The following is a 26290-nucleotide window of genomic DNA, read 5'->3' on the forward strand; positions in this document are numbered from 1 at the left end:
TCTGTTGCTGTGACTGCTGCTTTTCGCTGGATAGTCCGACGATTTGCTACTCTCGTCTTCTTCTCTCGACTCAGACTCGTTGTCGACGATCTCAGGCACTTCTTTCACCGGTTTCATCGACTTCGCCTTGTTTGTTTTCATTACCACTCCTACTCCCCGCGGGACTCCATCTTTCAGGGACGCTCCCCTGAAATCCATGGCCGACGGCTGCTTGTCAGCATTCGGTGACTGCTGCAGCCATTCCTCCACCTTCCGGTCTGGTTCACTGTTCAATCTCCCACCAACGGCGCCTTCTTCGTCCTTGAACGCATTAACTCTCTTGAGCTGTTGTCGAATTTCTTACGGATCGCTTCTCGCTTCTTCAAGAAATCCTTCTCCGCAGCCAGTTGAGCGTCCAACATGTCCTGCTCTTGCTGCAACGCTCCAGCTCCAGCTCCAGCTCACGCATCTCCCGTTCCTGCTTCAGCTGCTCCTCCTTCCACGCCTTCTGTCGAGCAAGTAGCTTCTTCCGCGCCGCCATCTGCTTCGCGAAGGCCTTCTCCTTGGCGAGTTGTTCCTCCATCAATTGCTTTTCAATTGGATCAACGTCGGAACCAACTCCCTGATCAGACTCTCCATCGCTTTTTTGGCCGGACTTCTTACTCCTCTTCTTGGTGGTCGCCTCAGGAACCTTCAGCTGCAGATCACTACTTGGAATACACTGGGGGCAGAGCCAATTACTTTTGACAACACTTTGGTCAACACCAGCGCACGAAAAATGAGCCCAGTATTTACACCTCCCACATTGGACCCAGTCAATGTCCTCGGACATTGATTCCGACATTGAGCAGAATAAACATTGCTCATCCTTGGAAGGTGAGGAAGCCATTCCGAAGAATCCGATATAAAATTTTTGATTATCTATTTCTTTCTTATGTTTTTATTTATCTCTTATCTAATCGATGACAGTCCTACCACATCTATCACTTTTCTTTCTCTTTCTTTCTCACTCGCTGTCAGCTGTCATCTCACTTCTCACGACTCATCGGAGTGGCAGTGCTGCCAGAACACCCTTGCTCAAGAAAAGAAAAAAAGATCCGTTAATAGGCAATACTTTTCTTTGGGATTTTCACTAATTAGTGTATGCCTATTGAGAACGCTTCATAGGACAGTGAACCTCTTGAGGTTGAAGATCCTTCTTCTTCTTTCTTCTGCTTCTTATTCATCTTCTTCTTCTTTATCTTCTCCTTCTTCAATGGCTCTACATTCCTACTAGAACTTGGCCTGCTTTTCTACTTAGTATTCTGTGTATTAACATTTCCTCAGTTATGACTGGAAAGCTTTTCTATTGCATGAGTACACAGAAAAAAATAACGAAAAGTAAACAGCGCGTAATATTTGACATGCGGACATTTACGCTATTCTTTGTTGAAATGGTCCTCTTTCTAACAATATTGCTTACAACTTGCATGCAATATAGACGATTCACGTCGAATATTGTATACGTTCAGGCTATATCCCGTGTGGAATTACGCTAGTATTGATGTTCCATTTATGTGCATGATTTTTACCGTAAATTTCAGTGGATTTTTCTATCTGTGTATGTCTCTTGTATGGATAGTATACACTATATCAGCGGTTCTCAACCTGGGGTACATGTACCCCTGGGGGTACCTTTGCTGGTCTCTGGGGGTACCTGAGACAAAAATGCGTAATGGCGGATGTTGTATTATATAATTGCAAAAAATCGACCGTTTGAGCTAAATCGTTACAAATTTGGCACTCCATCAAGTGGATCTTATTGTTTGTTTCCAATTATGAGTTCAACATGTTTTACTACATTCAAATAATGAAAACTATTCTGTTTATCAAAGATTTAATGTAAACTATGGCAGTATTTAAGCTTTCAGAACAGAAATCGGCAAAACTAATCCGCATGATTCTCGAGGATCTCAAACTTAGTCTATCCAAAGATTGTGTACGGGTTGAATTGATGATTTATCTCAAAATTAGATTTTTTGAGAATTTTTTAAGAAATTGGATCATGGTGGGGTAAAACGGACACGTTCTGGTGTGGGTAATATGGACTATATAAAGTACGTACATTTTTTTTAACAAAATTTTATTTTGAAAAATTTGTATAGTTTACCTCCGAAAACCAAGCATTCATTAGGGAATTCGAATTTCCGAGTTTTGTTCAGACCAATGACATTTTTAAGTGATTTTTATTGATGTAACATGCGTTTTAGTAAAATCATTTTAAGTTACCAATATATTAATTATTATCCAACAATTTTATTTTCAGAGGCTCTATGCATACAATTTATCAACTAAATTCACTGTTTTTAGCTTAATTTCTTAACAAGTCCGTTTTCACTTGTCGTAAGACGAGTTTGTACAATCCCATTTAATTCTCATTTAATGTCCGTTTTAACCAAACACTATGTTTCACCCGCATACTTTTAAAACATATATTTTCTTGTTGAATAATACAATGTACAGGGAAATGCCAGCATGCAGCTGGTGAAGCTTCGCCTTTCCTAGAAATATCATAATGACAGTGCTCTTTCCTATGATTGCCGGTGCCAGCGACATCAGATGTAAGGATAAGGACTGTTCAGTTTATTGTATTACATTGTATTGTCTATGTTTTTTAAACCATCAATCTTTCTAGAAATCTGTTTTTTTTTTCGTTATATTCATTCAATATATAATCTGACCTTCTAGAAATGAAATCCAATTACCAACGAAATAATTCTAACTCAGCAATTTGCGATATTCATAACAATCTCAACTTTCGGAGACGACCCAGCCTCGGGCTGAAAGTCTCCTTAATAAAGACACAAAAAAAAAAAGAAAAAACAATCTCAATTATTGAGATGCCGATTTACATTTTTTCAACAACTGTAAATTTTGCTTACAGAAAATGTGTTAGAAAGCTTATGTTTACTCAAAATTCGAGAAGCTTTGACAATAAGCGCCATTTCGTTGGATTTAATCTGTTTTATCTCTTTTCAAAAATTACAGTTGATTGACAGTGTATTATAATATACGATAAAGCAAACTCCATCAAAATTAACCAATCTGTTTATATAGTTATGTAAAAGTGTCCTCTCAATAAAATGAACAGTCCTTAAGGCCAGTTTTTAAAGAAGAGTCCAAGTTCCTTCAGACAGGTCAAAACAAATTTTCTAAAGTCTTTTCCGGTAGACGTTGTACTCATTGGAATCAAAGCTGCCAATTCCTCTATGATTTCAAGACGATCTACAATTCCCTTTTGAGAATATAGCTACATGTGCCATGTTTTCACATCAGTATTATCATCACCTGCGGAACTATAGAATCTGAGGCAGGAGTCTTTTTCAAAAAAAGTAGTTTTCAAATCTCCTGCAAGAACTTTTGATCTTCACCGTGTTCCGCGAAAATCTAATGCTTCTGAAGGAGGCTTTTCCTTAGGGCAGACGATGTCAAGAACAACCGATATGCATTCCGTAACAAGTTCTCCGTTCTTTAAATTGGAATGGTTTCAACTGTTTTGACAAAATTTCACCAACAGCAAAACTGACACGTGCTGCATTTTCGGACTTGGTGTTTGCTCACTCTTCCATAAATAATTATAATCAATATTGTAAATTTCGATAGGTCTCGTAATGTCGTGAAAATTTCTTCAAAATAAAATCAAACATAATATTCTCTCAACACAGACACATTTTTCATACAAATTAAGGGAACTGGTTTTTTGCTGGTTTTTTGCTGGTTTTCTGCTCGACAGAATCCACACGGAATCTATTTTTAGATTTCCATTACTCATTATTGTTGTCATTGCCAGTCCATCTCATCGTGAGTCCATTGTGTCCGTTTGTCCATATCGTGCATCCAATGATCGTTGCATTGTTCGGTTGCCATTTATCCGGGTAACGTTGGAGGAATGCCTCCGAGAAGAACAAGTTGTCAGTCGTCATCAGGCAGCCGTGACGGTAAGGCGCGTATCCCAAACGCCACCGTATGGGCTCCCGATCCGGCGACTGACGAGGGTTGGGTGGAGGGGCTGGAAATCGAACCCATGACCATCGGCTTGTAAGGCGAACATGTAGCTAACTACGCTACGGGACCCCCTTAAAGATATTTTTTTAACCTAGTAAAAATTCAAAATCCTTGCAGAGTTCATTACTTTTCCTTGGCACTATATTATTAATTGCGATGCTTCAAAACTTTGTTGTTATTTTTGCATTGTTGGCACGATGAAACTACCCAACCCAGTCGAGAAAACTTTCTGAACTGAACCGGGAATCGGACCCAGCCTCCTTCATCATTGTCTTGCATCAGAAGAACTGTTTTATTTTTTTAAAACACCGAACATCTTTAATTTTTAAGTATCCTAAGTTTTACTTTGTTTTCGTAACGCATCCGTGTTGTAATTAATATAAAAATTATGATTGTTAGCAAGGTTGAAAATTGATAAGTCGATATACGTGAATTATTCTTCATAAGCCCAAAATTATGTTTTTGAAAATTCAATCAAATTGGATGGTTAGGTTTGATAAAAGCCCAATGAAAATCGATTACCCACTTTTACACTTGAGCTAGCGGTAGATTAAAAAAAACTAGAGGGGGTACCTCAAGCTGTGCCATGAACTGAAGGGGTACCACTCGAGAAAAAGGTTGAGAACCGCTGCACTATATCCTTGGCCTCCAGGGTGTCGAGAAAGTACCAACCCGAAAACATCCTAGACCGGACCGAGAATCGAACTCACAATCTCCGGATTGGAAATCCTATGCCTTTGATCGCAGGGCTACTGGAGATCCTTAAAAACGTCGAATAATTATTTTCCTCCCGGGTGTTTATTACTCCATTCAATTTAAGAAAGCATACCTTTATTCAAATCTTATGTTCAGACAGAACTCTCTCATAATATTAAATTAATATGGGAACCGAAGATGAGGATGGAACAGTTCCCATAAATGTTCGCATTGGAATATACATTGGCCTTGACCTTTCCTGTCATTTTTTTTAGTTGTTCATTCGATCCTTTAATTTATTTAAGATGAATCGCGTTGGAATCCAATTTCAAAACTACATAGCGTTTTCAGGGGCACATAACTCGAAAAGTAAACGACAGGCAACAGCAAAGAGCAGTTTTTTACGACCCTTTATTCATTAGCGTGCATAAAATGTTGGTGTACATAAGACTGTATAGGGAAAACAGTATTATCAAATCGGGATAAAATTTGCATTATAACGCTGCCTATAATTAAAATCAAAAGTACATCGAATGTCTTCTAATGTTCCATTCCAGTATATCAATTATTATTTCTACAAGCCGTAGCTTAGTGGTCGCGCATATGATTTTGGTCTGGTCCATTGATTTTTTGGGAGGAAACCCATTTTCATGCAAACTATACTTATTTTGAAAAAACTTTTTTTTGGTCAATGAAATGGTCAAGACAAACTAATAAGTTCATTCAAAATTTGACATTTGTGATTTTATTGAATGGTTAATGTAGGTTGTGAAGATAGCTATAAGAATAGTATTAAAACTAATCATGCGGCATTGAGCTAGACATCAAAATATAAATGAATCATTAAAAATTTAAGAATGGCATTGAAATTGTTTCTTGAGATATCTATAGCTACCTAGTTAAAAAGAAGAAAGAAATATTACACTTTTAAAGGAACTCAGACAATACGTACCACAAATTAATCGTTTGCGACGCCCACGCGTATCATGTGAGGACACTCCTTTTTCCGCGTTATTTGTGCCATAGCATTTGATGTCATCGTACATCTATTCATTGTTAATTTTCAACCATTCGTCAATGTGTCGCACATTTGCTCACATATTCTATCAAATGGCGCAAAACTGATGTACCTACTTACTATGTATATAATGTTCCTTCCAAATGATCTGGCCGTACCATTCATGTGTACACTTCCTGCAAATGGTGCACACACATTCGTATGGCTTACATTGCGTTGGATCCGGTCACACTATCTGTTATCGTATCGGAACAAATGCTGTTGGGAGGGCGCGGTGGATCATACGGATCCATGGCACCCTCCCAGCAGCCATACGGATTGTTAGCTTATTTATTTCCCTGCACTCCGCTACCCCTTCTTCACTTTCTTGGGGCGAGCCCTAGGCTAATTTTTCCACCACGGATAGTTAATTTTCCAGCCTGATCAACGCATCATAGTCAGTTTTTCCGCGGCCGTCGAGTGGTTCAAACGTGCATTCCCCGGAAAGAAAAAGTTCCATTTAGATTTTTGCAAACTTGTATTATTTTGCACTGGAATATAGTGACAGAAACTGTTGCATTATTGCTGGCCTGAAAGTGCAAAAAATCTAGGAAATCCATTTTTGTTTCTCAAAGGATTTATCAGTAGCCGTACGTGTATCCATGTTCATCGGGTGAAGCAACAGTAAGAATCATGATAGTGCCATCGGTACCGCATGGTTGGTCAGTGATGAAACGTGATCTGTTTATACAACAGCGTGAAATGAAACAAAATTTGTGATCGATCCCAAGTGGACATATGGAGGATGTTTACTGGAATAAATATTGTGTTGGTGAAACGAGAATCAACTGATTATGCTTTGAATTGTTGAAAATAAGTGGTGCGCGAAAGAAGCCTGTAAGAATTATGTTTCTATCTAATTCAATGGAGTTTGAATACAAAGAAACGATAAATTTCGATAAATTGATGAAAGATTATTTTTAGTGGATAGATGTCCAATTTGTTTTTTTTAGGTTGTTGCTACACACTTGAAATAAATAGCAGATTTCGCCGAAATCTCTACTGCAAAACTGTTCCGTAAATAAAGTTAATGATTTAAGTGTGTGCTTCATAAATCTAACATACAATGGATTTTCCAGATTTAATTTGAGATGTATCCCCATATTTTTTATTTTGGAAAAAATAGGGTCCTTTTTTTCTAATTTATGAAAAATCCACTTGATCGCTCCAATTAAGTTATCATATCTACACAACTTACAAATCAAAGCTTTCCTAATAAACAATTAAACAAATTTAATTTGACGCATTTGAATTTTAATTTTTTTGTCCTAAAATTCAAATGTTTACAATACATACACAGATTAGAGTTTTGGTTTAGAATTCAATAAGTTATCAATCTGAAACCACTTTTACCACAGCAATTGCTGTTTTTGTTTCCGACAACATATGTCGTTCAGAAGTCAAAAACGACAAGTTTTTTTTTCATTCGAGTTTACATTCCCAGCAGGCTCAAAATCTAATATTTTCTTAATTCTCTGATAACCCAAAGACTTCGTGTTACCTTCGTATGTTTTATTTGCGTTCTAGTGCTTTGAATCAATATGCGAGCTCCGTATGGGTTAATAATTTTTGCTTCAAAACAAGTGTTTTAAATATATTTCATTTGTAACACAAATATTTACGTTGTAATACAAATGATTTAACCACTCACTTCAAGATTTACTGCTTGCGTCAGTGTCAACAGAACTTTATGTAAAAATGTTGGATCATAATTTCTCCGATATCGCGCTCTTTCAAATGGGACTGTTATGCGAGGGAGGGCAATGCCTATAAGTGTAACTCAAAAATGACAAACACATGCAGCGTTTGCAAATGTTATTAGTAAAATTCGGGTATTTTTTTTGTTCCATATCATCCTAAAATATCAAAAAAAAACATCTGATTGAAGGTCTAATATGGACTACAAAATGCATTAAAAGATCAGATAAATCATTAATATTGTATTACTAATAAGATAATTTAAACGATAAAAAATCTAAATCTAGAATACATTTCATAGAAACAACTACACATCTTCCGTGATGAACATTTGAACATTTGAACATTTGAAAATCGAGGAGATATGGAAGTGTAATAATATAACTGTAGCTCAGTGAAAGAATAATGGGCATAAAATAATATTCAGAACCATATCAAATTCATCATCAAGTGAAAGTATGTGCATGCCTCCGGAAGAATAACATTACTAGCCATGCCGACGCCATTATATCTGATGCATAGTGCCAGATCGGTACGGTCGGAAACGGAACGTACATTCGGAGTTTGCGGAACCCCGCCGGAGGATGAAGAACTACAGAATGTACCACATTTGGGGGTAGGCAATCCTCTGTATGTTGTGGCCAGTTGTGAACTATAAACGAAGGGCGTCGACCAGTTTGAATAATACCAGCCTTTTTTGTGCAACGGTTTCCACAGAATTGGCTGCTGTCCAGACTTCGAAGAACAAAGGGAAATAATGCTTTTCACGGAAGTAAAGAGACCAATATGAACCAACTTGAAACCAGTGAACTGCAAGCGATTTTGACTTCCCAAGGCGACGCCGAAGTTTGCTTGCTGAGTGAAAGCCCTTATCGGATTTTGCGGGTAAGTAAATGATGAACAGGTTTATATTTAATTTCGGTTAATTATTCCTCTTAATTATGTCCTCTCTTGAGCCTATTCCTATTATGTACTCCGTCTTCGACTTATTGATGAGTAGTCCGATCCGCTTTGCTTCCCTCTTCAGTCTGATGTCGGTCATCTTCACAAAGTTAAGTGCCGTAATATACAAGGGTTAGACAAAAAGGTTGAGATAGGCAAAATTTTGTTGAAATCAGCATAACTTTGCCTAGAAAAATCTGATTTTGATAAAACCGGAACCATCGAACGCGGAAACTCTTCTAGTATACTGTTCTCGTGTAGAACCTCATATTGGCCCTCATTTTTCCGATGGTATGTTCAAAATGCATTTGAACTGCTTGTCATTTTATGTGACGTTCACTTTCATCATATTTTATGTTTTCTCCATAAGCTAGAACTAATATGCCGATCAATGCTGGCTGTAGATCGAGAATCCATAAAAACTACGCCGAGATATGGCCATTTCCGTAAAAACGGTTCCTGGAATATGATGAAATGATAACTGATCTGAATAATGCAAATAGCAATAATGCAAATAATGCAATAATGGCTTTGCGAGACGATGATTACAGAAACATTCCCAGGCCCAGGGTGATAGTATCCACCCTCCATATAAGGGTGGCTTATAGTAGGTTCCAGGGGCCTTCGAGGAGTGGCTGGTTTTAAAACCATCTGGAACCATGCATATATGGGTGTCAAAATTCATCTTTTTCCAAGACTATAAATATAAAATCTATATTAAAGATACATTTTGAGGACCGTCAGACTCACTGGCCAATTTGTAACAGGTTCCGGGTGTTTTGCGAAAGTGACATTTGTTCAGGGTGTATGGCCAATCCCGTACCGTTTTCGCGGAAATGGCCATATTTCTGTGTATACCTGACATATTTTTGATCTGCGGCCAGCATTGATCAGCATATTAGTTCTAGTTTCTGGGGAAAGCATAAAACATGATGAAAGTAAACGTCACATAAAATAACAAGCAGAAGAAAATATACATTTTCAACATAGCATCGGAAAACCCGGAACATCCTCGGTGGCCAAGAATCAATATGAGGTTTTGCATGGGTATGGCAGTATACTAGATTCCGCGTCCGATGGTCTCAATTTTATCAAAATCGGATTATTCTACGCAAAGTTATGCTGATTTGAACTTCGACAAAATTTTGCCTATCTTAACCTTTTTGTCTAACCCCTGTAAATGTCGTCGGCGAAACCAAATAATTAACCTTCTGCATGTTCGAAGATACTCGAGACAGCCCCTGAAACTCGAATTACGCACATCACCCGAAACATCGTCGCCTCAACCAACCATGCCAGAATAGCCAGAAATCCATGATCGTGCATTAGCTGCCATAGCTGGTCTAGATCTATTGTATGATATGCGGCTTTGAAGACAATAAGGATGATGTGTAGGCACATTTCATTCGCAATACCTGCCCTACGAAGAACACCTGGTCCGTGGAAGAGCGTCCACTAAAAAATCCCGCCTGATACTGCTCCACGAACTCTTAGGGCATTGGTGCTAGTCAACGGCATAAAATTTAGGAGAGTTCCTTATAGGCGTTCATCAATATACCGCGCAATGGTAGTTTATTCATCTATTTATTTATTTTTTATTAAATCCATCTGACATTTTTTGTCATAATGAATATCTTAAAACTAATAAGCATGAGCATGTGCATTATGACCGTACAATTCGTAGAAATTGTACAGAGAACCAAATGAATGGAGCTTGGGGTTAGCTATCCAGTCTCATATACACGTTTCGGAACCTCAAATATTTATAGTCAATAACGGTGCCGGCCTCGTCCTTACGGTCATATAGGAAAGGAAGGTCTGTTAGTCCGACTCTCGTTGCTACTAGAAACCGAGTATACCTCTACATCTCCACGATTGTCTTGGGATGGGATTTTAGTTATAAAGGATGTTCTATCTGGATTACTTCGGTAAGCGGGGATGGGATGGGATATAAATAGGCGCATTCAAAATACTCTACAAATGTTTCGTCTTATCAAACCAGCGTGTAACCTAAAACACAACCATACGCGCACTATCTAATTAATTTCACGGCCGTAAGTTGCATTAATTTGACGTCTATGCTGGCTTGAAGTTTCTAGTTAGCCTTGCGAACAAAGGCGCAGAATCCTGAGATGGCGAGATCGATTCTTGATCCGATTGTTTTCGGGTGGAAAACATTCTCGACACCCTGGGAGTAGTGTATTCATTCACTTTGCAACACAAGATACATACTCGTGCAAAGGCGGGCATAGAAACAGGGTTGTTAATCGTTAATTTCTCGTTATCGCCGATAAAGTTGATTGTGTTCAACGTTATCGGATGCTACAATAAAGATTAATCAACTAAATAATTACCGGTGTTCGATAATTCAACGCCTATTTAACGTAAGTTAACTCGATACTTCGCTATAATGTGGTTACTAGATTATGCAAATAAAGTTAGGGTATAATTTTGACAGAAGTCGAGATCTTTGCTGACCCGAATTGCTGCAGGTTGGGCAGAGATAATATTGATTTTCTCTCTATAAATAATCCCTAATGCCTGTTGATGGTTTGGTGAATTTTTTAGTACTCTGAAAGTATTCTGCCGATTACTCACTGGCTATTACATGCAGTCACGGATATTTGCGCAAATCAGAAGGAAATGCTTCTCTGAGATAGAGCACTTCAATATTCGCTTATAAGGATGATGACTTCTTCTGAGACAATATTCATCGGATAAGCAAGAATATGCAGCTGGAATTGAAACACCTCTGCAATATATTGGGATTCAAGTGCTGAAGATTATTGCAGTGACTTATAGTATTGCATATCAGGCTTGGATGGCCAGTTTCGATTGAAATCGGTGATGATCAGCACGACTCAGTTGGATTGAGAAGCTTGGTCCTTCCTCTGAGTCATAAACAAGTCATTAAAATGTATACAGGTGTTCAGGATCTCCAAAATAGAAATTTTGTTAATCACGCTTAATTAAACATAAGTTTAGGCATTAGAATTGTTCTTAGATTAGTAACTATGGAAAACTGCGGCTCTCTTGATGATTGGCTATAAAAATGTTTTAGGAAAATTCGGTGACCCCCTTGATTCCCAAATTTATTCCAAATTTAAAGGCGTTACATAATTTTTAATACCAGTGGTTAAAATAGATATTACAAAACCAACTTGTGAATATTTGTGTTTTCAAAGGCAGTGCATTTTACAGTTGACTTGATAATTATCGATAAATCAACGAATACTCGATAACGCTAACTATAAATAAACGCTTGCTTTATCGTCAACGAAGCATCATTGTATTATCGTTATCGTTATCGAAGATGGCGTTAAATTAACGACGATAATTTATCGATTAATAACCCTGCACAGAAACCTTTCAATTAATAACTAAAGAAATGCTAAAGACCAGATCATTTAGAAATAGGGCACTTTCAAATGTGTGTATTTTTTAAAACTTTTAGTTTGATCGAAAAACTTTCTAAGGATGAAACAAAAGATATATTATTGTATTTTATATGAATGACTGAAACGAGTCATGCATCGTTATTTCGTTATTTTGTCAGTCGGCGCACACCTTCTCCAGTCATGATTTTGGCTAGCTGATTCCATAAATTCTTCATATGTCAGTGGTGACTGCTCCCTTCATATTGAGTTTCTGGTTAAAAATCACCCAAAATTACTTTCTTGTATGGAACTGAGGACAATTTGATGAAATCACTTTTTTTTTTTTGATGAACAAACGTAAATGATCCATCATGGGACTGAATGAAGGGCAAAATCCGGCTTTTGACGTAGATGGATTTTGTAGGACTGTGCATAATTATTCTCCGTTTCTTTTCCTGCATGGTGAATATTTTGAAACCACGTTAGTTTCAAATAAAAAAAAATAGACTGAAAAGAATAGTTTACGAGTTATGAAATGCTGTGAAAAACTTGCATATCCGAACACTAGGAACGCCGCTATCTCTAAAATGCAGTGCCCCATTTCTAAATGATCTAGGCTTTAATAGATTACTAAGATGAAAAGCAGACCAAGTTCCAGTTGGAATGTAGTACTGAATCACCGAAACCGATTGCTCAACTGTTAGGGTAAAAGTTCCGATAGCCGCGGGTGTTCATATAGTTGCGGTAGTGCTGGTTCCACACAATCTAATACATATATCTTACGTATTAATCGCAGCAACCCATATAGTCTATCAAATTGACGAGCTGTCATAACACGAAATAAGAGAAAACACGTTAGGAATTGCATCAAAATCGGTAAAGTATTATTGAAATACCTTATCTTTTTCTCTGCTTTGCACCAATAGTTGCGGTAGTGTACCTATAGTTGCAAATTCTATTTGAAAACAATGGGATTCGCAACTATAGGAACACGAATAAAAAAATAGCGCAACTATTGGAGCACTGCACCCAGTTTTTTCTCTCCTGTTGCATAGAAAACATAAGCAATGAAAGGAATTCCACTAAATTTACACGGATTTTTATTTCATGAAAGCGCATCAAACTATTGTAAACAAGCTGTTGTAACCCGAAAATCAGGAAAAATATAATCATTTTATCGACTAGTCATCGTCATTTGCACAGATCTATTAAAACAATTCAGAAATTTTGATTTCATAACAAAGCAACATTCCCATCATGACTGCTTGTAATGTGACAGTGACTGGGAGCCCACTACATTTTCATTTGGTCTCTTGAAAATGAAAATGCAACTGTTTTCGCTTTCACATGACGATCAAGAAAAACTCCAGTACTGACTTCACCTATAATTGGAGGTACAATTTTAGATAACAATAATAGATTTTGCTGCGAACGGATCACTTTTCAAATATGATTTATGAGCATGTGGATTAGGGTGGGTCAAATTAGTATGGAAAAAACTTTTTTCAATTTTTTTGATGGGTTCTATTTGATGCCCTGATGCTCTGGTCAAAATTTCAGCCAAATCGGCCAACGTTTGGGCGGTGCTAAGCTCGTTGGAAGTTTATATGCAAAAATGTATGCAAAAACATCCAAAAACAGTGATTTGCAGTTAGACGACACAATTTACAATGAAGAACTATGATACTCATTCAGATCTTGAAGAATTTAATACAGAATGTTATGCTGGAAACCGCGAGAAGATTAGTGTTTGCCCGGTGAACACTCAACTAATCTTTCTTAGGGACATCATAAGCCTCATCTTATGAAGCGAGAAAAAATAGAAGAATTTCTTTTTCATTGAGCCTCTTATGATAATTAGTTAACCTGTTATGAAATTCATTTTTATATCTTATAAATTTCATAGAAGTTGTTTATAGGAAAAAATCATAAGAGTTGTCTTATAATTTTCATCACTACTCTTAATGTGAAAAACTCATAAGACAATTCTTATGAAATGAGAACTCAACATTGCAGACTATCCAGTAGACGATAGTACTTTCCCATTGCAAGTTTGTTCGACGATACACAACGAAGTGCAGCAGACATCTGCCCATCAAAAAGAAAATATTATGTATCTTTTCTCAGATCGACCAGTTGTAGGTGTTTGTTGTTAATTGGAGGATCAGAAAGGTGAGTAAATGTTTCCTCTTGATATGATTTTCTTTTCTTTTTCACGCTTCTAAGATCATGATTCATATATTACAGAATCCTGTTGACGTTGACCAGCTCATCGATAAGAACATTCAACATTTCCCACCATAAGCTGAGGAAACCACCGTCTATGAGACGACTATTAAGAATCCCAAGTCATGCGATGCAACCATCTCGACTCTCGATGAAACATCCATCTAGCAATATTGATATTAATAGGCACATTGAAAAAAAAAGTACAAAAATGTTCGCGAATCAAATAGTAATTATTACTTTAGTCTAAATCTCATAAAACAAAATGTAATTCTACGACTTTATGAGAACAATAAATTATTATGTTGTATACAATGGTTTGTAGCGATTTTTTGTATTATTTTTTTTTATCTCTTGAGAGAGCACAGCATGTATAAAAATCGTATTGAAAATATTATGACCCTCATATGCAAGAATGATTTATGTTCATAAGATTCCCTTATGAATTTCTTCATGGTCCCTTAAAAAAACTTAATATTTTCATAAGACAAGTTATGAAAATCATTCTCGGTCAAATAACACACAATTCATAAGAAAATCGAATGAATTTTATAAGTAATTCTTATAGCAAAAAAACATAAGATATTCGTATGATTATCGCTAGTTTTCTTGGTTGAGTTATTAACTTGTTATTAACATTTCTTTGCAGTGGGGTTTTAGCAAATTTCGTTTCTTTTAACTATGAAAGGAAATAAATTCACCTATACAAAACTCCAGTAAAATTCTAATATCTTTGTTCAATAAACTCCAATCTTCTCGCGGTTTTCAGCATAACATTCTGTATTCAATTCTACAAGAACTAAATGAAAAAAAAAACTTTTTTTCGATGTTTCTGCATACATTTGTGCATATAAACTTCCAACGTGTTTAGCACCGCAACGTTGACCGATTTGGCTGATTTAACCGAATAAGAGGGCGGCCCATCAAAAAATTGAAAAAATATTTTTTGAGCCACCTTAATGTGGATACATACTTGTAAAGTGTACCTCAATATAGGAAAGACAGACATAGTTCTACGTCAAAAGACCAAAGCCGCATCGAATGTATCATGTAAAACACAACACCGGTGGGATGTCGTGAACTTGGACAATGCTCAGGAAGGACTTGCAAGCACTCGAAAGACACGTGTTTGGCGATGTGCAAGAGAACGAACGGCGAAGGATGAACTACGAGCACGTCCAACTCTACGGTGAACCAAGTATTCAGAAAATGAAGAAAGCTGAAAGGATACGATGAGCAGAGCATGCTGCAAGAATGCCGGACGGCAATCATGCAAAGACGATATTCGCTTACGATCCGACAGATACAAGAAGGCAGGGAATGCATCTAGCTAGGTGAGCGGAACACGTTTCAAAACAAGAAACGTAGCATCAAACCATAGGCAGTCTTCACGAAAACATGAACCGCGTTTGAACAAGTGCAGTTTTCCCGTGTGCAAGTTCGCACTCAAACATGCATACTAGATCCAAACCGAGTTCATCATAAACCGAACCAAAATCGCACCCGGTTTGAACACGAGTGTGCGCCCAAGTTCAAACACACGGGTTTGAACATGGAAGTTTAAACATCAGTTTACACACAGCATGCTGTTCATCTGTTCATATTGGTCAAGTTGTTTCTCTTCTTTAGTAGCGGTGATGGCCTAGTGGTAACTCGTTTGGCGTTCACTCAGGGCATTAGTGTTTGAATCCTTGTCTTTGGATTGTTTTATGAATGGCACATGAATAGTTTTAGTTTTATAAATGCCACTTTTCAGCCCTTGTCAGGTGGTTTGCGCTTGGTCCGATATCTCAATATCACAACAATTTGTTTACTGAACATTTTGCATACAATCTTCAGATATTATTCTTAATGTTCATAACAACTGAATATTATGTGCATTTTCCCGGTAAGACAACCGGCAGCCTCCAATGTAATGATTATTTAAAGTGACCTTGCGTTTATGTTCTAAACGAGGTTAAACACTTAAGTCTCTGTTCGTCTGTCTAAAATGTAGCCCCTAATTATTTTATATCCGTTACATATGCAAGCATGCATTTTGTTTTGTTAGATACGATGGGATTTGCATATCGTGAATCAAGGATGTTATCGATCATTTGGTAATTTGCGTTCGATCATTTAGTAGTTTGTCAATAACTCATTTCAGAAGCTGAATTTTAAAATGTGTTGTATGGAGGACTTCTAGTGCGATGGTTTTTCTACAACTCTGCTAAATGGTTCGTTGTTAGAATTCAACTAATAACGGAGTTATGGCTATAGTTTCAGTAACATAGACTAAATGATAGCAAAATTCCAATCATTTAGTTCAATTTACTGCAACTAGCGCTATAACTCCACTAATAGTTGAATTCTTTCAACGAACCATTTGGCAGAGTTGTAGAAAAACTTTCGCATTTGAAGTCCACCATGCAACACATTTTAAAAAATTTGAAATTCAGCTTCTGGAATAAGTTATTGACAAACTACTAAATGATCGAACGCAAATTACTAAATGATCGATAACATCCTTGTGAATAAAATATAGATGTTGATTCCAAAAAGTTCTAAGACACACTTTTAGTGGGGGAGGGAGGATGTTAAACAAAAATTCAAATTGATAGAAATTTTAAAAGATAGTAGGGGGTCTGTTCATAATGTATTCTATATTGCTATGTATAAATAATACGCCGATGACATTATGCAATATAAAGAAAATTCCCAAACGATGGAGCTCCAGGTCAGAAATGAGCGCACAAATCTTTAAACATAAAAGTCTTGTAAACTACATGGCTCTCATAAAAGATAAAATCTCCAATTATGATAATCTAAAAAAATAGGAAACTGGAATTAGAGCCCCGTTGATCATAAGGTTCTTCAAAAAGGTCGAAAACCCTCTCTCCCTGGAATAAAGAAATCTCTATGCAACCCAGAACTTCACTTCAGATTCTCGGTGTGTTTATCAAGTACCACCGCAAAGTAAGTAGAATAAATTATCCCCATATAAACGTCAGAAAAATCTTATCCCAAAATTTTAGAAATATGAACTAAGGTACCCCGGGGAAAGTGGGACCTAAAAAAACGCTAGTTCAGCAAAATTGTTCACGCATACTTAGAAAACAGGTTATTTCAAAAGATTTACCACTGATACACCATTATATGCTTCCATTGTTGAAGTGTAGAGGTGTTGGAGGCCATTTATTCAATTACAAAAATATTGGTAGTGCAAGAAATAAGTTTACCTTCAGAACCCACTTACCCCTTCAAACGGGGCAAGTGGGACCTATTCTGTTTTCTACTGTCGAACGAAACTAATTTGAGGAATGTAGATATACTGATCATATTATTTCTGAGTATTAGTATTTTCAGATCATGGATGGAGATTGGTTGCATGTCGGACTTTATTTTTGCAACAAGAAAGGGATTATAATCTTAGCAGAAATGAAAACAAGACAACAGCCGATTTGCTGTTTATTTGGCTGTTGGTTTGTTCTTCATTAGCTTACTTTTGTACCAAATGATTTAGGTGGCAAGGATAAGCAAATCTTCATTCACTTTTACTTTTAGAATGAATATTTCTTCGTTTAGAACACAAATTATTACATAAATCAATACTTCAGAAGAAACGTTTTTATTCAGCGATGCGCAGTATTTTTAATTTGTAACAGAACAAAATAGCCAATTTATGTGTTAAGCACTTTATTTATCTGAAAATCTGATGCGAAGTTTGAAAATAACAAAGCGCAAGACAAATTCTGTTGGCCTACTGTAGAATAAATAGATTATTTGCACTGTGAACAGAAGAATATCGCATAGTTATAGCCATTGCTCTTCTTCATGCGGGAGATAATTTTCAGAATGTAAAATAAACATTTGATAAACAACTGTACAATACTTTTTAAAAACGAAATCAAACTGTATCTGATTCAGAATAAATGAATGACGAAAATATTTGTCACTAGACAGCCATATAAAAACAATTAAAATAGCTTTATCGAAAATGTTATTCAAATATGTCCCACTTACCCCATGTATGTTAAAAATCAGGGGCAAATGAAAATGGCAGATTTTAGCTTTAATTTATAAATTTAAGTCGTTTTCGATGTCACACAATTATTTAGTGGCTCAAAATATATACTTTCCCCATCAATGATAAATTTAGAAACGACTATTTAGTTGGAAATCCACTGATTTAAAATAAAAGTAGTAGATTTTCCCGGTAGTTTAAAGTCATGATCAAGCAATAGCATTAGTATGGTGCCTCAAATGGCTTTGATTCCAAATATTTTTGTGTCGAGTGATTTCGTTTATAGTTCTGCTTCATCTTTCTAGAACATTGTTACCATTAAAAACGTTCATCGATTCATCTGCAGTCCTAGTACCCACTTACCCCGTATTTTCACTTGCCCCGGGGTACCTTAATCAATTTTTTTGTGGTTACAGAATCCCGAAATCCTAAGAAGAATTGCTTTCAGAACCTCGAAAATGGAACAAAAAGCTCCGCTCTGAGCATATTCGAACCTAAGACGTCCTGAAACAAGACCACACCTCTATAAACGCTTCGTTATGGAAGTGCGAAAAATGTGCACAACATGTTTCAATTTTTCAATCATACCTTCATTGAAGTTTGGTTAAATTCTTTTATTCTAGATATGAATAACACGGCTGGGAAACGTAAAGAATCAACAATAGTTTCCCTAGCAACCCGTTCATTTACCCAAGCGTAGCATTCTCGTGTGCAAGCGCACATGTTTGAACCCAAGTTTAAACTCGATGTTTGAACATTGTACATTGCGCCTGGGTGTATCGGAGTTCAGGCTCGTGTTCAGATTGCTATGTGCAAGTTCGAACATAGCAAGCAATGTTTGATTGGGTGCATAAACTTAGGTGAACATCTCACACATGTTGCACCTTGAAGACTGTCCATAGGATAGAGGCGTCAAGTTATCGATTCAGTATTATCTGATCAGATGTATGCTAAATGAATGAATTCAAAATTAAATGTGGATATTACCAAAACAATGGATCATATAAACAAAATTAAGGATAATATGACCAAAATTATGAATTTTCATCACGTTGAAAATTGCGCAAATGTGATTTTTTATGGATCAAAATAGATGTACCAGTCGTGGCTATATCACCAGTTATCGCACTAATGCTTTATTGCCAAATGGCCAATCAAATCACCGCAAACCAAGTTCATATCGACAAAGCATATTCATGTGGTACTATAACACATTTAATCTCCTCTAAAACAAGCAAAGTAAATTGATTTTGCCTAATTTTTGACGTCCTTTGCACCAGTTTGGCCAATCCCATAAGAAAATAATGGGACTTACCAAATAAGGAATAAAAGTTAAGAATAGTGCCACAACTGGTTCATGCGTTCCTATTATGGATTAACCAATTTTGAGGATAATAACAAATTTTATTGTGGTTTTCTCAGCTGTTCTAAGAAGCAGGAATATATGATATATAAAGTCCACCCCACATGCCTTTTACTTATTAAAAAATAGTTGTAGTATGGCGACGATTGGTACACCCACTCTACTTGTCATAAGACGAGTTTGTACAATCCCCTTGAATTCCACCACTTAATTGTGTCTTGACAGATACGTATTTCGACCTCAACAGTAAGGCCGTCTTCAGTGTCTCGTACTTGACTCGACTGAACACTGAAGACGGCCTTACTGTTGAGGTCGAAATACGTATCTGTCAAGATACAATTAAGTGGTGAAATTCAAGAGGATTGACTTATGACAAGTGAAGACATTCCACTAAAAAGCTCAAAATAATTTTCTTAACACCCACTCTAGTTTTTTATGGATCATTTTTTAAAGATTATAGATCATTTGTCATACGTTAATGGGAAAATAGCGGGAATGTTATTGTGTTTCTTGGTCATGTCTAACGGAACAACTTTTTGTATTAATTGCCTAATTTTAGCGTAAAGATTTGCCACGGCTTCAGATAAATGCTGACCCAACGAATATCGATTTCGATTCGATTCCCAACTCTGTGATCCTTTTTATGGTTCAATCTAATAACTACACCTTAATCAAATACTTTATTTTACACACTGCATCATTATTCCAAACTACGGTGATCTGTAATCTCCAAAACTTTAAGCCCCGTTGCCCCTTATCAGTATCACAGTTAACTCTCTCTTTAATTTTAAACTCAATCGTTCGTGTTCGACGTATCGACGTATCTTATCGACGCTATCGCAGTATGTGTAGGTACTGTAGGAAGATCACTGATCGTAGGGTCGGTAGCTCGAACAAATTATATTAAAATTCAGTATTCTTTGAAACCCGGTGGAATAAACTGTTTTTTGCTAGTCTCACCCAAACAAGAGATTTTCTATGCGGTATCCGATAGTGCAAGTTAAGTGAACAGGTCAGGACAAAGCCATTGACCTCGAAGTGCAGCTCTGGACCTTAAAAACTTAAGTATACAGTCCACTAGTAGTGCAAGGTTCAGAACATACGGATTAGTTTTTTTTTTGTAAATAAATATGTGTGGTGATCTACCACTACATTGTCTCAAAGCATCTACCCGTCAAGGTAGATCAGGACAATGAAAACCAGGCAGCTCATCGATAGGTAAATAATTATGAATATTTACCTCTCGATAGTTACCTGATCATGTATATATATAGTATGTAAGTAGATAATAAAATTAGAGTTAAGGTAGAGCTTGTTCTTCTCTCCACCGACAATATCACATTCCCTAGGAGCTGGAGATGGCTGAGGCCACTCCAGAGAGGACGCGGCTTCGCTTCATATGCCGTGGCGTGACCCGTTAAATTTGCCTCCTTATGAACACCGTTGTGCCTTACTAGGAATTGAACCACTACATGTACGTCGTAAAACTAACCGGGCAGTTTATGGCGCCAAATTAATACATGGTGAAGTCGACTTCCCTGCTCTGCTGGAACGTGTTCGTTTTTATGCCCCTGAACGTATCCTTCGATCGAGGCAACTGATACAACTATCAGCTAGGAACACTATTTATGGAACCAATGACCCAATCAACTCTATTTGCAGAGCATTTCGAGAAGCATATTCTTTATTTGACTTTAATTTATCTTCGGAAGCATTTCGACAACGTTTGCGTACATCACATATATTCAATTAATTGTTTAGTATAATTTAATTAAGTATTATACATTAAGACCATGATGTCAGATGGATACAACAATAAATAAATAAATAAAATATGCACTGAATAGTCCCACCTGCATAGCTACAAAAATGAATGCATAAAATTATAACTCCGAAAAATACTGCTGATGAAGTTAAAGATAACATAAACTATAAGAACAATTATATACCTATATAAATCTATATTAACAAGTATCAAACTTTATTAGCTACTTATGAGGGCATCGATAATGATGAGCGCAAAATGTACCGCACGTCATGTTTGAAATTGTATACATGTGTACTGTGTACTCTCAGTCTCCATGGATCACTTATTCTCTCGATTCGAGGAAAATGATATCAAACCGATGGGAAAAATTATGAGCCATAAGACAAAAGCACACCAATAGCCAATGTCGATTGGCAAGTTTTCCCAGCTGACTTCTCCACTTCTGGCGGGTCGAGAGTTTCAATCAGCTGTAAACGATCAGATTCGTGAAGAAAGTGTTGCCATATTTGGATAGATGAATAAATATATTGCTAATGAAAAGGTGGATGCATAATACGCAGAACAAATAAAATAAATAATATTGAAGCTTATAGATGGTTTTATAAATCAAAACTCCATTTGTCCAATCAGTAAGGACACGGTATTGTCCAGCTGGAGGTGCCAGGTTTGGCTTCTGAACTCAGCACCAACTCAAATAGGTATACATGAATACTTCAAAGAATTCTGCTCTCACTGATTGAATCGGTATATCGGGAATAAGCACGAGCATATCCTTTCGGTTCCATTCGCACTGGCTTTCATCACCTATCAGAAAGGACAGAAGAAAATATCCTGCTAACGTGCCGCAGGCAGCTATAAAATAGCAGTTCTACGCTCATAGATCTTTAGTTCATCTCGAAACGCGACGCGAATTCCACCTCCTAGAATGGTATAGGGCAAAATTTGTGACTTCAATCTCGATTAATATTAGTGCCCCATAGAAATCTGTCCACTTGTCTTTACGATATAACCGTAGCTTTTGTTGATAAGAAAACTGTGCTTTCGTTGTGATTCCTTACTTCTTCCACATGTACTCGAAACTTCTGCCGGTGCGCTTGGATTATTGCTGCAGAGATTTTCGAAAGATTGAAGTTTTGCAAAAACGATTTGATTGAAAGGAAAAACTCAGAGTGTATTTCATCGTTGAAAGAAATTGTTAAGTTGCATTTCAACCTCGAAGAGAATAAATCATGTAAAACAACATTTCCTATTAGTAGTTATAGTGACAAGAATGCATCTCTAAGAAATATGTACGTGTGTTACCCATCCACATGCTATTCAACAAACAAAAATATTTAATACAGTAATGATTTCATATTACAGCTAAAAGTAAAATTAATCCAACTACAAATGAGTGCAGATTTGAGATAAATTTCAATTGTCCAACCTCATGCATGTTCTAAATTTGACTTTGTCCTTTTGTTGCAGTGATTCAGTGTTATTTAGATAGAACTGTAGGAACAAACGAATCTTCGAATAGAACCTGTTTTTAGTGAAATTTGTCAATTGTCATTACACAAGACGATATTCTTTCCAATTTCCATGAATTAAGCAATTTCCTAACTGGATAAATTAATAATTTCACTAGAAGTTCCTTATAAATTGATTTAGTTACAAGTGGTGGAGTTTTAATGGGATAGGTCTAACTCGTTTTATGACAAGTTCCTTCAAAAGTTTATGAAGCAAGTGATCATTCCTAATAACTTGAAACTCGTGCAAATGTTTAGAAATTCAGGGATGGAAAAAACCAAATTTTCAAAAAATCGTGGATAATCAAAACTCACCCGCGATAGTGAAACCTTTCTCAGTTATTTACAAAAAAACGACTTAACAGGTTTACAGAAATTTCCTCCAAAAATTGTCTTTTTCACATACAATAAGTTCATATTTTCTTTCAAACTAGAAAATATAAAGTTTTACGGTGACCAAAACCGCACCAAATATCATAAATTCTTTTAAAATTCTTAAGAGTTCTATTTACAGCTTGTTCAAGATTTCCTGTTGATTTTGAGCTTGTACAGTAAACTTTGTTTTAAATATTTCAACAATTTATATATTAGATATTAGTTTTATAGTTTTATATTACTCAAAAAGTGATAAAAGTTTTCTCCAGCAGTTATACTTCGTTGCTTTCACATCCCACACTGTGACATTTTCGCCTAGCAGCATTAAGCACTTCTTCAGTTATAACCTGTGATGTTTCGCTAGGTTTTGCCAACATACCATTATTGCATTCATTTATTATGTCATGACATAATCTGATTTATCACCCTATTGGTAAAGGTGACTTTCTTGTGCGTTGTAAACCATAACTTTTGATCCCATAGTCCGATACTACCAGCTTCTAATAGGGTACAATGGAACAAGATTCCTCGTCGAATGCAACTTGTTGCGCGTCTTACCGCACGGCTAAGGAGGGCCCTTGAAGACCTTCTCTACGTTATGCTTTACTGGGATTTTCGCTTCACGACTTTGGGCTTTACTGAGATTGTTTAAGATGCAAAATAAGGCAAAATAACGTAAAAATTTGAAATTATTTATATTATTAATACATAGCGGAACTGCTCCTGTATTTCATCTCATGGCTACGATGTGCATCCCATCAAAAACAAAGCAATGCTTTCAATTTATTCATCATCAATTTATTTAACATCCTCCACTGGGACATTGCCTCGCTGCTGTTCATTCAGCACTTTTACCATTTTTGCATTCGTATATCAATGAGGCTAACACGATGATATTTTTATGCCCAGGGAAGTCGAGAAAATGTTCAAACCGAAAATTGACCGGCACCAGGATTCGAACCCAGCCACCCTCAACATGGTCTTGCTTTATAGCCGCGCATCCTACCGCTAGACTAAGGAGGGCCCCTAGGTCAGTTCCTCTACATTCCTTTTTAATGTCGAAATTGCAATGCTCAATTGCTCTCATGAAAGAAATACAATTATTAATAAATCAAGATGTACTGACTATGGGACGTTTCGATGTCAAAATTCAGGGTAAGGTACACCGAGGCAAGCGGGACCTGTAGTTTTATGTACAAGTAAATTATTTGTCTCGCCGGTCTATTGTCGACCCGGTTTTATTCCGATAACAACAGCGACCTGAAAGATTTGTTACTGATGATATCTAATATCTAGTGGAAGAATGCTCGACTTAAGTTACAGACTATCTACTGGTACCTAATATCATCCTGTTAGTCGCAGCGAAGGTAACTCTATAAAACCTCGTCGTCACCTCGCGGTCACCACGACCAGGATGTGCCGAAATGGGTACTCGGTCCGAGCGCTCAATCAGGCTCTGTCCGAGCAGTAGAAACATAAGTACTAGAACGCTAGTGGCGCTGTAGTCATTTAAATTATTTATCAACAAGCTTCAATTGGCCATAATTTATGCATCACGTTGTAGTGCATGTTTAGTTTCATCACCATTGGCTGCCAGATCGAAGTAACCTGGATGTTAGTCACGTGAACAGGAACGGCATTAGTAATCATATACTTTTGAATCAACTGACCCAGCTCTTATCTGGGTTCCGTCGGAGCCTCCAACCGGCCTCCGTCAAAGCCTCCAATCGGTCTCCGTCCGAGTCTCCAACCGAATTCTGTCCAATCCTCAACCATGTTCCGTTTGAGCCCTCAACCCGAATGCTAGTTCTCCGACTCAGGTCCTCAATGCTCAGGACCCTCGGATGGTGGCGACGCATCGGTAACAACAGAAGCTCACTTCTTCCAGTAGGTCTCACCTACCCGGTCAACCTAAAAAAAATACAACGTAAAAAATTGTGAGCCATTTAATTTGATGGTTCCCAGTTTTGATTTGATATATGGTCGATTACTGTTTGGTCAAAAGATCATTTTTTCGAAAATTTGTTTACACAGTTTTTAATCGAGTCTCAGTGTATGTATCAAGATACCAGTAAATATTTTTAGAACGACAGAAGTTAATTTCAGTACATTCAAACAATCCCACTATTGAAGCCGCTGGGACTCAAAAATGCAAATAATATAGACCATGGTTTCCCAAACTGTGGGTCCCGACCCCCGGGGGGGTCGCGAGCGGATTGTTGGTGGGTCGCGTAGAATAAATATTAATTGCAGCTCGAATGCCGGATCTTTTGATCATTTTTTCAGGAACATAATTCGCATTTTATTTTAAATATTCATTACCACGCTATTTTAGAAAACATTTATGCCTAAAAGCTGCCCCTTAATGAAGTAAAATAAAAACATTTTGACATACAATATCATTTTTGTCATTTTTTGCATTTGTACATGAAGGTAACGTGAATATTTTTGTAAAACTTGCCGAAACAGATGACATTCTGATTCAATTAATGCTTAATACTACTTGGTAAAATGCATTTTTTCATAGGTGGGTCGCGAGACATATAGAATTTTGCTAGGTGGGTCGCATACTCAAAAGTTTGGGAAGCTCTGATATAGACTGTTCCAGAAATTATAAGCACACCTAAAAATATTCGGCAATGATATAATTGAAAGGCATGTAATTTTCCATGAAAAATATTCGGAAAATTTTCCTAAAAATATTCGGAAATGATTAATTGAAATGCATGTAATTTTCCATAAAAATTACTATGCATCATATAGATTATATCCATTTAAAAAACGTGATGTAATTTTTCCGAATATTTTGAGTCAAATTTAGAAAATATTTGGCTTTTATTTTGGGTCCGAAAAATTGGTATGCACAAATTGAGCATTTTTAAGTGCCTTTTTTAAAAAATCACCTAGTAAAAAACATAGAGCTCAGGCTTATAAAATGTCATCTGCATGTCATTTGACTAATTTGTTAATAACTTTCTTCAGAAGTTAAATTCACATCATAATTTTAGATGTACTCATAACGCCTGAGTATGGCTATATTTTTGTTCATTGCCCTTAATATAACATCTAAGGCTGGAGAGTGAAAACTCCAAAATGTCACGTGTCATTTGACATAATGTCATTTGAATGATATTTTGCCTCCCACGCCCCAGATTACATATTTACAGCAATGTCTTGTTAGACAAAGTTGTAGACACATTTAAGCGCTATAAGTTCATCATACATCAAGAATCAATTGCTAACTTCTGAAAAAA

General features: G+C 36.7%; 1 protein-coding gene across 6 annotated transcripts in view; it reads left to right on the plus strand.

Annotated features, from left to right (window-relative positions):
* The first annotated feature begins 6200 nt into the window (after window positions 1–6200).
* The window catches only part of LOC134211007 (transient receptor potential cation channel subfamily A member 1), a 97726-nt gene continuing 77636 nt past the window's right edge, over window positions 6201–26290 (plus strand). For 2 of the 6 annotated variants that reach the window (XM_062687518.1, XM_062687520.1), the window contains exons 1-3: window positions 6201–6613; window positions 7762–8090; window positions 8192–8359. In XM_062687518.1, the coding sequence (XP_062543502.1) occupies window positions 7968–8090; window positions 8192–8359 (291 nt within the window). In that variant the 5' untranslated portion in view covers window positions 6201–6613; window positions 7762–7967. Of the gene's footprint in view, window positions 6614–7761; window positions 8091–8141; window positions 8360–26290 lie in introns of those variants that run through there. The other 4 variants (XM_062687519.1, XM_062687523.1, XM_062687522.1 and 1 more) reach the window with 4 other exon arrangements.

This window comes from Armigeres subalbatus, chromosome 2, assembly GCF_024139115.2.
Source record: "Armigeres subalbatus isolate Guangzhou_Male chromosome 2, GZ_Asu_2, whole genome shotgun sequence".
Lineage (NCBI taxonomy): Eukaryota > Metazoa > Arthropoda > Insecta > Diptera > Culicidae > Armigeres > Armigeres subalbatus.